At 36.4% G+C, this 14,018-nt stretch overlaps 1 protein-coding gene across 1 annotated transcript in view; it reads right to left on the bottom strand.

The window, feature by feature from the left end:
- Positions 1-14,018, bottom strand: part of MTBP (MDM2 binding protein) — a 29,104-nt gene that overhangs the window by 7,922 nt on the left and 7,164 nt on the right. The window contains exons 10-17 of the mRNA XM_053994175.1: positions 13,754-13,826; positions 12,046-12,163; positions 9,005-9,178; positions 7,765-7,878; positions 6,363-6,527; positions 5,903-5,996; positions 4,032-4,187; positions 1,709-1,804 (exon numbers count right to left, since the gene is read on the bottom strand). Of these exons, the coding sequence (XP_053850150.1) occupies positions 1,709-1,804; positions 4,032-4,187; positions 5,903-5,996; positions 6,363-6,527; positions 7,765-7,878; positions 9,005-9,178; positions 12,046-12,163; positions 13,754-13,826 (990 nt within the window). The remainder of the gene's footprint in view (positions 1-1,708; positions 1,805-4,031; positions 4,188-5,902; positions 5,997-6,362; positions 6,528-7,764; positions 7,879-9,004; positions 9,179-12,045; positions 12,164-13,753; positions 13,827-14,018) is intronic.

Here is a 14,018-nt window from a genome sequence, read left to right as displayed (position 1 = left end):
GCCTTGGCTGCAGTGACCATTAAAGAGTGGAGTTTGAGATCCTCAGGGCAGCAAGGAGAGCACACAGTAAGCTCACACTGGACTTCAGGAAAGTAGTTTGCCATTGACACCAAGCTCTGTGGCATGGTCAACACTAGAGGGAAGGGATCCCATCCAGACACTTGAGAGGTGGCCCTGTGCAAACCTGATGAGGTTCAACAAGGCCAAGTGCAAGGTCCTGCACCTGGGTAAGGGCAATGCCAGAACAAATACAGGCTGAGTGAAAAATTAATTAAGAGCAGCTCTGGCGAAAAAGATGTGGGATGCTGGTGTCCCTGCCCATGGCATGGAGGCTGCAACTAGATGATCTTTAAGGTCCCTTCCAACTCAAACCATTCTAAGATAACTGCTACTCCTTGCTTTTTTTGCAAGATTTTATTTCCAAATATAAATACAGCAGCTGGGCAGATGAAAACTGCATGTACCAAACACATCTGCCCCATAAACACAATACTCTTGTTACAATATGTTCTGGTCATACACTACCTCCCACTCTACTGCTTCCCTCCCATACTTCTGCACGTTGCCCCTGCAATATTAGCATGCCAAAATCTTCCTCCTCTCCACAATACCCAGGCCTCCCTGTGGTCTATATCTATCATCTTTTGCTAGGAGAAGAGGCAGAACAAGCTGTGCTGTGCCTAATTTGAAATCTCAGGCACACTCCTTGCTGAGGTTAGGCAGGGCAGGAAGATACCACACAGCAACAGACAACAGACAAGTGGTTTCTTCCCACATTTCCCTTTTCTACCCAGTTGCCTCTCTGTGTCACTTATTACAAATCTAAAAAGGCTAACAGGCTCATGAGTTGCTGTTTAGAAAATGTGATAACTAAAGAGATAGGAGTGCTTCATTGCCCTAGAGAACCTGGCTAAAATTACCAAATATTAAACACAGGATTAATCAAACTATTTGTAAAACTGATAGGGAAAAAATACCAGCAGCATTGTTAGTCAATTCTGATAATCTGAAAATATGATTTTAGGAGGCAGCAGAAGTTTGCACAAAAACTGAACTAACTATGGTTGGTATCCACTGCCCTTCTTAATATATACTGGAATAAGACTGTCTGCAGGGAAGAGTTACGCTTAATTATCTACTCCAGCATTTCTACAGCCTTTTTCCCTTTCTCCTCAATGTCAATATTTGTATTTTTCTAAACTATTTTTATACAGCTATATTATGTGACAGTTTGCCCATTTGTTTGCTTTGACAAATCACTAACAGTCCTAGCCATATGGATGCTTTTGAACATCGTTACCAACACTTGCCTGCTGGTGTTTCAGGTTCCCTGAACATATAGGTAGTAGCATCACAGCAGGTCTCATTAAACCTTTTGACTAGTCTGAAAGTGTCTACAATTAAATATCAAAGCAGAAACTATGTATGTACTTAAAGCATGTGCTTCCCTATGAACTTGATATGTACTAATTCCCTTGCCATTTTTAGTTCTGAATTAAAATTTTCAGAGACACTGAGAATAGATACAGCAGTACAACTGAGAAAAAGAGACCTTCAATATTTCTACATTACCATCAAGGCAGGAATGTTGCAATTTAAACCAGTGACATTTAAACCACAATTAACATGCCCTTAACATGTTGCTTGAAAATTATACATAGACTGGAAACTAAAAAATAAAACTGGGAAAAGAAGCCAGGAAACTTACTCAAGTCCATGATAATGGCATCCAGCTGCTTTTTCAAAAGGCAAACCTCTGAGTTTTCGAGGAGTAAGCTCTGGTGTCAAAAGAAATGCATTTTCACTGAAAGGAGAAAAACAAAGATCTATTTTAACCAGTTACCATCAGGATAAATTATACTTCCAAAAATCAGAAACAAATGCCTTGACATAGGAAGACCAAAACAGCATGTCTTGCAGCTAAGCCCTAGGATAAAGCATCAATGGAAAATTAAATCTGTATTGATGTGAGAATTTAAGTTCAACTAATTCCTACTGAGCTATTACTGTTACAGAAGCTCTCAGACATTTCTTTGATGGTTAAGGTCACTGCTCCAAACAATTTACCAATAAAAATAGGCAAATATCACAATAGGACACCTGAGTAGTAGAATGAACTGAGAGGAACTGGGAAGTCACCCCCCATTTATCAATCACGCACTGTAAGCAGCAAATTCCTTCCCTTTAGCTTCAAATTGTTGCCTCACCTAACACTCATCTTTCCCAGACTTCAGAACTAATGGCTTGTTTCTTGGGATATTTCAATTCCAGCTAGTAACTCTCTGCAGCTAAATCATAAGAGTGTATTTGTTTGAGGGTACTTCAAGGCAGATAGAAAGATCTTGCTGCCAGATCTCAACATACCCTGACATTTATCTCTAAAGAAGGGAAGACACAAAGGCAAGATGTAACAGAATCTGAAACTTACACATTGCTTCAAATTTTATTCATATAGACTGCCTCTGCACCATTTCCACTGGAATAATCTGAGAAAAACATCCAGGAAAAATGTGATACTGAATCTAGAAAAATGATCATTTGGAACAACTGTCAGCCAAAACTGTAATCTATCAAACTTCTATCTAAGCTCAAACACGGAAAACAAGTGAACATGTCTTTAAATCACCAGTCTCTCTCAAAATCTCTTCAATCCTTCTGTTGGTCAGGAAAATTCTTGGGTCCATACTCACTGTTCTTGATCACCTACTGTGCAAAGCTCCTCATAATTCCAAAGAATTTAGTCAGAGCATCTGCCAAGGGAGTGAGCAGCTCAGAGTACAGTGTTCTGCAGGACTCAATTCAAATTCAGATCTCACTCATCTCTAGCTCAAAGCAAATCATTCAGGACACTCAAGGTATTCTGTGCTATAGTGCTTCTCTGGAGGCTTTGGAAAAAATCAAAGACTAAAAAAATAGATGTTTTTAGTGAAAAATTATTCACTTCTTTCCCACACAACTAGTTGGAAGGAAAATATTTTAGCCTTAATTCTAAATCTTCTGCACTCATTACCAACAAAGAAGGAGATTCTAAATCTTTACTGCATACTTTCTAATTTGCTTGAGTTCTCTGCTCAGAACACATTCAGTTTAGTTTCAGAACTTCAGCAACTATTTTACAGAAGTCTCAAAAATCCTACAGAAAATCCAAAGTACTACAGAACCTTTCCCTCGCACAGGCACTCTTATTACATATAATGAAGTCTGAAAAAGGATTAAGGGTTGTATCAAACAATTGCATCATAGTTTCTATTATTCAGTATTAAAAAGGTCAACATATATAATTTTAGTGACTGCAAAGACCGTCTTGCCTACCTAGCAACAGTGTGACACACTGCACAAATAGTAGAGGTTCTGCTTCTACAAACACTATCTGACTCTTATAGAGTCTGGCCTTAACTCTAACAGATGTTCAGATCCTGAAAATTATTCCAGTAACTCCATGTATCTATCTTCCTGCTGAAAAAGCAGTGGTTAATATACTAATACTTACCAGGAGACACACTAAGAACGAATATTTGCAAAGCCACCAGAGTACGTAAGTTTCCTTCAAGTAGCACTTTACCACATAAAAAGCATGACAGGAGACAAACACAGTTAAATAGGCTCAGCTATTTTCTTTTCTTATTTTGTCTTCCCACCTAGACTCCCCCTCCACTGAAAGAAATCACACCAAAAAAATTAAAGCTCTACCACAGTAGCCTCTGCTTTACTAGAAATACTCTTTTGGAAATGGACACATAAGGCAGCAGCAGCTTGGCAGGGCTCTCTCTACCAGTAACACATTTGTGCTTCAGGTGATGATTTTGTTATTTAAATGCCTAGGACCAAGATCATCATCTCCAGCCATTTCAGATTCTGAAAGAACTAAACAGCAATACTAACTGGAGACCAAAATAGTTGATTTCATTGGCAGGCATGTTATAAACTCAAATCCAGTTTGGCCATTTTTTGACTGCCATTCCACCTTTATTTACATCCCCTTGCATCAGCTCTGAGTTTGGTCTCCAGTGGCTTTAACATGCTGATCATACCGCTTGGGAACTTGGAGTGGCTGGAGATCCCCCACAGGCAGCCCTTCTGGGGTGAAATACTTGAGCAGCTCTTTAGCATCCAGCAACGTCAGGGACTCCCGCTGGCTGTCTTTGTGCCCCAGCAATTGCTCAGGTGAATGTGCAAACAGAGGAACTCTGCAAAAAAGACAGCGAGCAAAGACCAATCTAAGACAGTTTTTTTATTTTTTTTTTTTTTATAAACTCATGGCATTTAAAAAAAACTATTAAATCATTGCTACTCTGGAGCAATTAAACTAATACCAGAGTGAAATGAACAAAATTGCTCCTTGAGAATGTTCACAAAAATGTTCATCATAAAGAACATGGTAATTGGTGCAAATTCTCTAAAATTCAACTGAAGAAAGTAATTTCTTCAAGAATTTAGAGCTTGATTATGAAATACAACATGGGAAGAAGATTATTCACCTCTTTTTTTCTATTTTTTTGACCAAAAATTGGTTCCCATTAAAAAAAAATTGAAAAATATACAATATCTAGGAAAGGAACAATAAAGCCACTACTGCATGCAACCTTCCACTCTTCTTTTAGTGTCTTCAATCAAGAATGTCAAAGTTCTCCCTTTTTCCTCCCTTTGTAAGAAATACATTGTATCCTGATACAGGATAAGAAAGATGTTCAGTTCAGATTATGAGCAATAAAATAAACATCAACTATGTAACAGAAAAGTCCTTCAGGAATCTTTTCAACAGCTAATTAAAAGGAAGAACTTGCCTGTCTGAGAAACAAAAGCCAATAATAATAATAATGATGATGATAATAGTAATAATACCACCATGAGAAAGCTAACGTGAGAATTTATCACATGCAGAACTCCAATCTAAGCCGTGGCCAACTATGGTACTTGAAAGAGAGAAATGGGATGGAAGTGACTCAGAAAAGGACAGCTGGACACTTGGTTCGACAGGTCTGTCAGCAGGGACATGAACACCAAAAACCATTAAGTCACATAATCACAGCACAAGCTGAGTTGGAAGGGACCACAAGGATCATTGGGTCCAGCTCCTGCCCTGCACAGCAACATCCCCAAGAGTCATACCATGTGTCCAAGAGCATTGTCCAAACTCCTCGTGAGCTCTGCCAGGCTGGTGATTGATCACTTCCCTGGGGAGCCTGTTCAGTGCCCAGCCACACCCTGGGTAAAAAACCTTTTTCTAATGGCCAACCTAAACATTCCTTGACAAGTCTTACATAAAGTGAGAACTTGACTGAAATCAACGGGCTGTCTTAAGTGACACAAACATCTATGGGTTTCATTTGAACAGTACTGAAGGCAAAATATAACTAATTATAAATTTCAAACATAAAGCCAGTAGGCTCTTTGACTGCAAAATTACTTGATATACGATACCAACTATTGACTACTTGATATATGATATCAACTACTGACTATCAACTATGGATATAGGATATCAGCTGACTATTTAGGAAATATGAGCAGATTAGATCTCACTGCACATGTTGACAAAAACAGCTAAATTATTTCTATTACTTAGGGTATATTGGGAGAAAGAAAAGCTTTGTATGTTTTCCTACCATGGCTACTATTTTCTAGAAGTGGCATTTTGGTAATTTAGTTTTAGAACTATTACACTTTTAGCTATCTTCCCGTTGCATTTAGTCAATAAAAATCAAAACAATAATTCTTTAAATACCAAGAAATTATACCCTTGGAAATGGACAGAAAAATAGTTTTAGCGTTAAGGAATATTTTCTTTGAAAGATTATCAATATGTGTAAACAGTTTACACTATGGTTATCAACATATAAAGTTCCTCTATAGTAAAGTTCAATGGCTACTCCAAAGAAAATCTCCAGTATTTTATTATTACCTCATTTTTTGTTTGTTTTTTTCAAAGTTTTCCAAATTCTGAAGAACGTGTCTTTCTGGCCACTCCCATCTATTTGGCTCTATTAAATCAGGCTCTGCAAGAAATACATGTTGGATAACCCTAAATAAAGAATCTTATTCCTCAAAGAAATAGATATACAGTCCTTTATATATAAATATTCCTCAATGCATATCTCTAAAAGTATGTAAATAAAAATCTATCTGGTGATGCAATCAGAAATGTTTTCTGGACAATTTTTTTGTCTGGGTAGAAAAAGGAAATAGCTAATGCAAGGGTAATTTCAGTTTGCAAAATAATCTTAGAAAGCTACTTTACTTTTGCTTCCATGTTTTTCTCTTTTGGTAAAAAGACTTTAGTCCTTTTAGTAAAAGATTGATGACCAATATGAGAAAACATCCAAAGAAAATAAACAGCATATTTTGTAAATAAAAATACTTACCACAAGTCACAGTGCATGACCTTGTTTTATCACAGACCTTCTGTAGAAAAGGTTTAGGAAGACTAGTGCTGCACAGGTCCAAAAAACATTCTCTTGTGAGTTTTAATAAGCTTTTAAGCTCATTGGTAGAAATAACTACAGGCTGCTTGGTCAATTCCTTTCTCTCTATAAAAGAAAAAATAAAAGGTACTGCCTCTGCTAAGTAACAAAGAACAGGTACCTGCTAAAAAACAATTACACAAGAAAATCCCTATCCAAAACCAGTAACAAAAGTAAGTTAACTTGGCACTTACCATTGTACCAGTAAGATACGGGAGGTTTATTCCAAAGACAAGTGAAAAAACAGCAGTGAGAATAGCTGAAGTCACATGTGATTCACGCTTTTACAGTCCTTTAACTTCTGGATATATGCATTTCTGAGTATATCCAGGTTTGAATCCCCCAGAGACAAACACCTGGACTTGCTGAGACTAAAAGTGAAGGGCTCCAGTAAAACTGATAGCCTGTTCTGGTCTCTTTGGCATAGTATCAAGGGTCAGGTACTTCTGGTATGATTTAGGACAATCAGTGAATCCCAACTGCTCCTACTCAGTCTCTCAATGGAAACAGGTGACCCACTCAAAACAAACTAAAACACAAGCTCTAAAGCAGGCCCAGCCTCAGGATTGAAGCAGACAGGAATCTGAGAATGACTAAATTAGCAGGGGGTGTGGTGTGGGAGACAAGACTACTCAGAGAAATCTTGTTTTCTTTAAACTGCTATTCTGTTAATGATAATACACTTAAATCACCTCCACAGCATGTCATTTTCAATAAGCCAGCCAATCTCTCTGAAGCATTTTTTCTTTTGAGTCTCTTTAACAATGGACTTAAGATGAAAAAAATATCAGGACACTCAAATGTACTTCTCTGCAAAGTCATAAAAATCTAAGGAAGATGGTCCTTCCAGTTTTTATTATGAATGATGCATCATGATAAATCTAACAAATCTCCAATGCATGGTTTTCCTCTGCTGCTTAAGACTTTTCAAAGAATAAAATTTTAAAAAACTGAAAACCCCAGACCAGAACTCTTATTTCGGTAGAAGGCATATCCAGCAGTAAAGGATTTTGGAGAGATCATCACAGAATTGTATAGAATTATTTCAACGCTATGCTCAAAAATTCAGAGTATTCATGTAACAACCACCAACACTAATTCAGCGTTCTATTTTACATTATCTGACAGATAATCATGGATGTACTTCAAATTTTAAAAAGAAACTTCTGCTATTTCTTCACAAAATGATCAACACACTTTGGTTGTCAACTTCAGTTTTGTAAGGTGAGCCATCCCATCCAATTTGAAATAAAGACATTTTAAATACTAGTTTGTGAATTACCAGAGCTTTCCCATTACTTACTGAGATACTCCTTCAAGGCAAACACTTGGAGATGAGACAGTTTTGTTTCTCTCTGTACAATCTCCTCTCCACAATAGCTTGGCAGAGACTTGATAAAGTCAGAAATATGAAAGCCTGTACAGATTAGGAGAAATTTTTATTACAAATCTCTCTTTGGAATCATTACTTAATAGAAAGTTTAAACATGGGAAACATAATCTCATATTCAAAAGAAACAACCAGACTTTCAAGTATGGCTAATCATTGAAGAACCAAACAAATTAATTCCAATTGAACACCGGGAGGATAATTTCAAAGAGATGCCTGACTAGTATTTCTGAATTTCTATACAAAACCAGTATAATGACAACACAATTAACATGACTAACATTTAAAGAAGGTAAAAAGATCCTAAGTTTGATACAAGGAAAGGAAAGTTTTCTCCCAACATATGGTCAAGGACTTTCAGTCTTCTGACACTGTACTAATGGGATTTTAATTAGGATAAATGGCTGAATAGTCAGTGATACCATACACAGATTTATTTCAATAATAAGGAATTAAGTGGATAAGATGCAGGTCACTGTGCTCCTTTTCTCTGCCATTGTTATTGAAACAAATAAAGGAGTTAGTAGAGTTATCTGGTAGGTGTAGTTGTAACATGACAACTGCTCCATGATAAATGGCTGCATACCTGCTCTTCCCTAGTGGAGCAGTTAGGATAGGAGTGCCAGCTCACACCCTAAACCCTCTCTAGTAACATGGACATTGGCAAAGGGACTGAAGGGGATAAAACTCAACTTGTCCACTGCCTTGCAGCTTTTATTTTAAATCATCAGTGAAACAGAACTTTCAAGATATATTTACCTAGATTTTTGGCATGGGCTGGTCAGTCTTTACATCAACAACACACACTTTCTAAACTTTAAGCTTTCATGAATTTGTTTTGCAATATTACCTGTATGTTCCTTTACAATAAACGAATTTCAACTAATCTCAATTATGAGAAATGACTGACAATAACTTTGCATAGTCAATTTTAAAAATTTGATAGCAGTAAATTCTGTGAATAAATAAGCTCTTACTATATTTTCTTATGGATCTGGAAAAATATTCTTAAAAGACACTTTCATAAAAGATGTAATATTCCTCCTTGTTTTCTCCCAATATGACATGAGTGAATAAAAGGAACTTAGGAAATTTAGAACTTACCATTTGCCTGCACTCAGACACTCATTAATAAAAAAATGATTACTCTTACCTGACTCTGCTTCTTCTGCTTTTGCCTTTAGCTTTCCATTTACTGCAGCAAGAGTGGCCATCCCATTGATCTGGCCAGCTGAATGAATCAAGGTTGCTTTACAGCCTCCAGAGCCATTGCCTTGTATCAAGAAATAATATCGGCAAGATTCTCCTTTCAGTTCAATTTCTGGAACTTAACAAACAAGACATAACTGGGAAACCCCTCAGGAAAACATCTTTAGAACAAACTATAATCCACCATCAAAATTCTTTCATTTGCTTTCTTCTGTTCTGTGAGAAATCTTACTAACCACCAACCAAGAGTTCTTTAACTGGGCTAAGTAACAGCCAAACCTTTCACTGCCAAAGTTACATTTTTACCATGAAACAACAAAGAGAAGTTTCTGTTCTGCTGGGTAAAAAAAGGTCTTTTTGCATACGTGCATCAAAATAATGTAAGTGTTCAATGGACAAACATACAACTGTAGAAGAAAAGGAAGTATTGTACACACTCTTCCCAAGGACACTGCATTATTCATTAATAAAAGCTTCACTCCCTGCTTTACCCTTGTGCCTGGGTGAAAGATAAAGACATTCTATTTTTGAACACTGGCATATAGTATGGAGTTTTGAAAGTAAATTAATGTGGTACCTGACAGTAACAGTGAAAGGATGGGTTTGCTATCTTTTCACACAGAAAAAAATTTATAGCACCTTGGAAGACATAGTACATGAAGAAGTATTCGTTATCTTGATTGCTAAGTTTCAAAAGTCAAATATTTTAATTTCCTAAGATATTTGCAGTACTGTCTCAATAATTAACTCTACAGGAACATTTATTAGTATCATAAATTTTTATTAGCAACAAATAATATATTCCTGTGTTTGTTGAAAATTTATAGTTGGACATGGGAAAAGAGGGGAAACCCCACCGCTTCAATACATAAATTTAGAGAAAGAAAAAAGAACAGTAAAGAAAAAATATTCCAAAAACATTGTTGTATTGTCCTGTTTCCCATATCATTTGAAATATATTCCTTTTCCAGTTTATCTTGGCATCTCAAAGCTGATTCCTGATGAGTAAACTTTTATTTTGCATTTTAATTTTAGCATTTAAGAACTACCAATACCAAGAATTATACCTTCCCACAGATGGAAGAGATTAAGGATTCACTAATCCTTAGTATAGTCAGATCAGTGGTAGCCACTAAAATATCAACAGTTTTCAATTAAACAAAAAAATACATTTAAAAAGCCTTGTTTCTCCTTCTATTGTAAATTTTACTCAAGATCCTTAATAAGAACCTATTGCGTATTACTGATCACAAAATAGTTAATACTTGTACAAAACCTTTCAACTGGAGCACAGGACAAATATCCTGCAGACACTGGGGATTCTGTGCTCATTTGACTGCATCAGTAGTATCTCTCCAACAAATACAAATGTTGCTGCTGTGACCCAGCTCTACACCCTCTGTAATATACATTCCAAACATGCAGAGATAACTTTAAATCTATATAATGCTGATGCCGTTTGGGTTTTGCCTTTTTGCTTTTATATGTCCTCTGTATTCTTCACACATATATTTGTAACTCTGTCAACTATTGTATTAGTAGCTAGTTTTCCCAATACTTTTCCATGGCCTTTCCCTAAGCAGAAAGACAAAACAAATTCCAGAGCTCCAAGCCCCAGGAGGTACAAGGCCCCATGCTATCTTGGTTCTTCCTGAGAACCAAGGCCCAGAACAACTCTTCAAGATACATTTTCATGGACAAAGTACAACTAGTGCTGAAGGGGGACTCCAGAGAAGGGGTTTGACCTTGGGGAAATTACATTACCACTTGTGTTCCTAAGTGCTTTTTATCAATTATGCTAATTTCCTAAAACCTATAAATGTACTCACCCCTGGGGGGGTGGGCTTTTGTGGTCATCATTCCATAACTGCCTCTGAAGGCCTTCATTAAAGATCCTCTTTTATATTACCTCTTTGCTAAAATTATCTCAAGTTTCATTTCCGGTTTGGGAAAAAGGCAACACTGCCAGTACCCATTCCATAATTAAGCTTCTGTCCTGTTATACAACTCTTCATTTTTTTTCAAAAATACATATACAACTTCATATACAACTCTCAATTCTTTCCTGCCCCTAAACCTGAAAAAATATAATTTACCAATATGAGCCATCCTCATCTGCATACTTGTTTAAAAAATTTCTTAAGTTGGCAACAGAAATAGTCACTGTTCCTTGGAATCTACATTAATTACATATTAGACTATGAATAAACAACGAGATTATGAAAGAAGGCAAAATTCAGCAGTTCACTGTGTCCTAGACACTGTGTACGTTAAGCATTGATTTACCACCAAGTTCCTTTTAACCTGATGTTTTCAAGTGCCTGCAAACCTCACAGTCACTGCTTGTACAGTGCCTCCACTTGCAGGGCTGACTAAGAAACTTCCCCTGGCCTTGGTCTGCACTGATTCTCTTCTCCCACTTTCTGAATCAGATTTCTATGCACTGGCACAGGGTGTGAGAGTCAGCTGCCATCACTGCAGCCCTACAGGGAACACGTTCTCAACCACAGGTTTAGCAGGTGAATGGAGGCAATTCAGCGCTTCTTAATAGTCTGTATTTTCCCAGGAAGAGATTGAAATTAAATGCAAACGCACTGAACAACCTCTGGAAATGCTTAAACAAGGGAAGCACCTCAGTGAAGCAGACTGGAATTCCATCTGCAGAAGTAAACCTCTGTGCCATGGATTTTACAATCACCTTAGAAAGATGTGTGGAAATTAGATCTTAACTGACAGATAGGACACAAAAATGGTTTAAAGGATATGCCTTGTTTTCCCAAAGCTTGTCATAATGTTACAATTTTTCTTCCTACAAGTTTGCATAGCTGAACTTGCATTCATCAAATCTTCTTGTGTCAATGAAGGTTACAATCACTGACTTCATTTCATTGAAGTTAGAAAGAGAATCTCAGAAATGTACAGAAAAAACTCACCATATATACATATATATATCCACACACACACACATATACAAAATACACGTACCAGAAATGACCTTGGGTTTCTTAGACATATATTCCTTCCATTTCTTGGTGCTCAGCTGGGCAGGAGAGGGGATCACTACACTGCTTACATTACATGGCAATGTAAATAAAGCTCCCACCTAAATAAGGAGAGCAAATATAACACATGCAATATTAGTGAAACCTGGTTTACACTTCATTCTTGAGCTACTGATTTAGCATTACTTCAAATCTAGTTTAATTGAAGAAAAACAGCTCCACTTAACATATCTGTCATTCACATCAATCAAAATGGAACTGCATTTGACACAAAAGCTGTTAAAATTGTGTTTACTTTTTGGTCCAATTGAGAGATCATTAACTGCTGGATTTCCATTTCATACATAAAAAGCTATTTATTATGTATTGCAAGTGTCTCCATAACCTGGCTACAAATGTTTTTGCACAGCAGTATCCAGAATGAAAGGGGAACTCAAAGAGAATAGTTGGCATCAGTGACACTGCATTCCTATGAAAAAAATTCCTTTTTTGTTCCTTTCTACATATTACCCCTGTCCCTTAACCAGATACTGCACTATGTCTATGTTTCTACATAGACTTCAGGCCAATAAGCACTAACAGAAAAATTGCAGAAATATTTGAATACTCCAGCAATAAAGCAATGCTATTACAGGTATTAGAAAAGCTTACAAACGTGCAATATTTCCAGTAGGAGACTGAAAAAAATCCCTATGAGAAACTGTAATTTTCAAAATATATTCAATTCAACATGTGCAGATTCTGAAAAGTAACCTGAGAATGTGTTTTCACTGTTTGGGCTTCTTCTTTAAAAACACTAGTAGAAATATGAGCCCTTCGACTGTAAAAGGTGTATGACCAAGTGTTCAGTGTTCTTAAGTAAAGTGAAGATTACCTGGGATATTTACCAATATAAAACCATTTTAAAAGATATTTTTGGTACAGCATTAGAAAAAGAACCTTTTCATTTTCCGGCTAAGCTAATGGAGAATGGAGTAGCAGGGGAGAAAAAGAGTTACTAAAAACCCAAATAACAAACTGAAAATGAAACATACAGCTTGATAATGGGATACCATCTCCACAGGAAACAAAAAAAACATGTTATTCATAATAACTGTATCACCATTTTCAAAGTGCAGGTTTTGTTTTGAATGCCATAGATTTATTTTATAAACACTAAAAATCTTTCCTAAACAAGATGTATTACCTTGTATGTAAAGGTGATAGAATGTTCAGGAAAAACATCTTCAAACTATTATTCTGGCTATGAATAATCTCACTATCATTCCAAGGCAGGGGAAGGAGGGAAAAAGTAGGACTGTAAATGTTTAATGAACTCTTTTTATCCAAAATCAGAATATGCACATATAAAATAAAAAAGCTTACCATTTCACAGTACGTAGATATATTTTGTAAGCTGCACACATGCCTGCCTTTTGCTAAAAAAATCAATAGCTCAATTATGATAGCACAGAAATTATCTGTCAGGATAGGATTAGAAAATGTTTTAGGAGATTGAAACGTAGCAGAGATAAAGAGAAAACTGTTCAGTGGGTATGTATAGCATGGACCTTTGAAATCCATTTTTGCTTTAGAACTAAATATTGAAGAAGCTTAGACAGAGGCTAGGTTTAAAAATATTATTCCCACAACTTTTACAGGCAATACACATACCTTCATTTTTCTGCTATACATAAATAAAAAAATTTTACCTTGCCAGAGAGAAAAGAAATCTGGTCTAAAAGCAGTGTAGATGTCTCCTTGGTATTCTTTCTTGACAGGCTCCTGAACAGAACAGTTTAAGGAATCTCATCTTCACAAAGAACTATGCACCTCTATTTTACAAATCAGGTTACCATCATATTTGAAAGAAGCACTGCAAGCATCTAAATTTTGATACTACAGTATCACAAAACATAAAAAACTCACCTTTACAGGTAAAGTGATACTTGAAAATGTCATATGACAAAATACCCC

This window comes from Vidua macroura, chromosome 1 (genome assembly GCF_024509145.1).
Source record: "Vidua macroura isolate BioBank_ID:100142 chromosome 1, ASM2450914v1, whole genome shotgun sequence".
NCBI classification, from domain to species: domain Eukaryota; kingdom Metazoa; phylum Chordata; class Aves; order Passeriformes; family Viduidae; genus Vidua; species Vidua macroura.
Note: the sequence above shows the minus strand (reverse complement) of the source record. Positions and strands in the feature narration are given on the sequence as shown.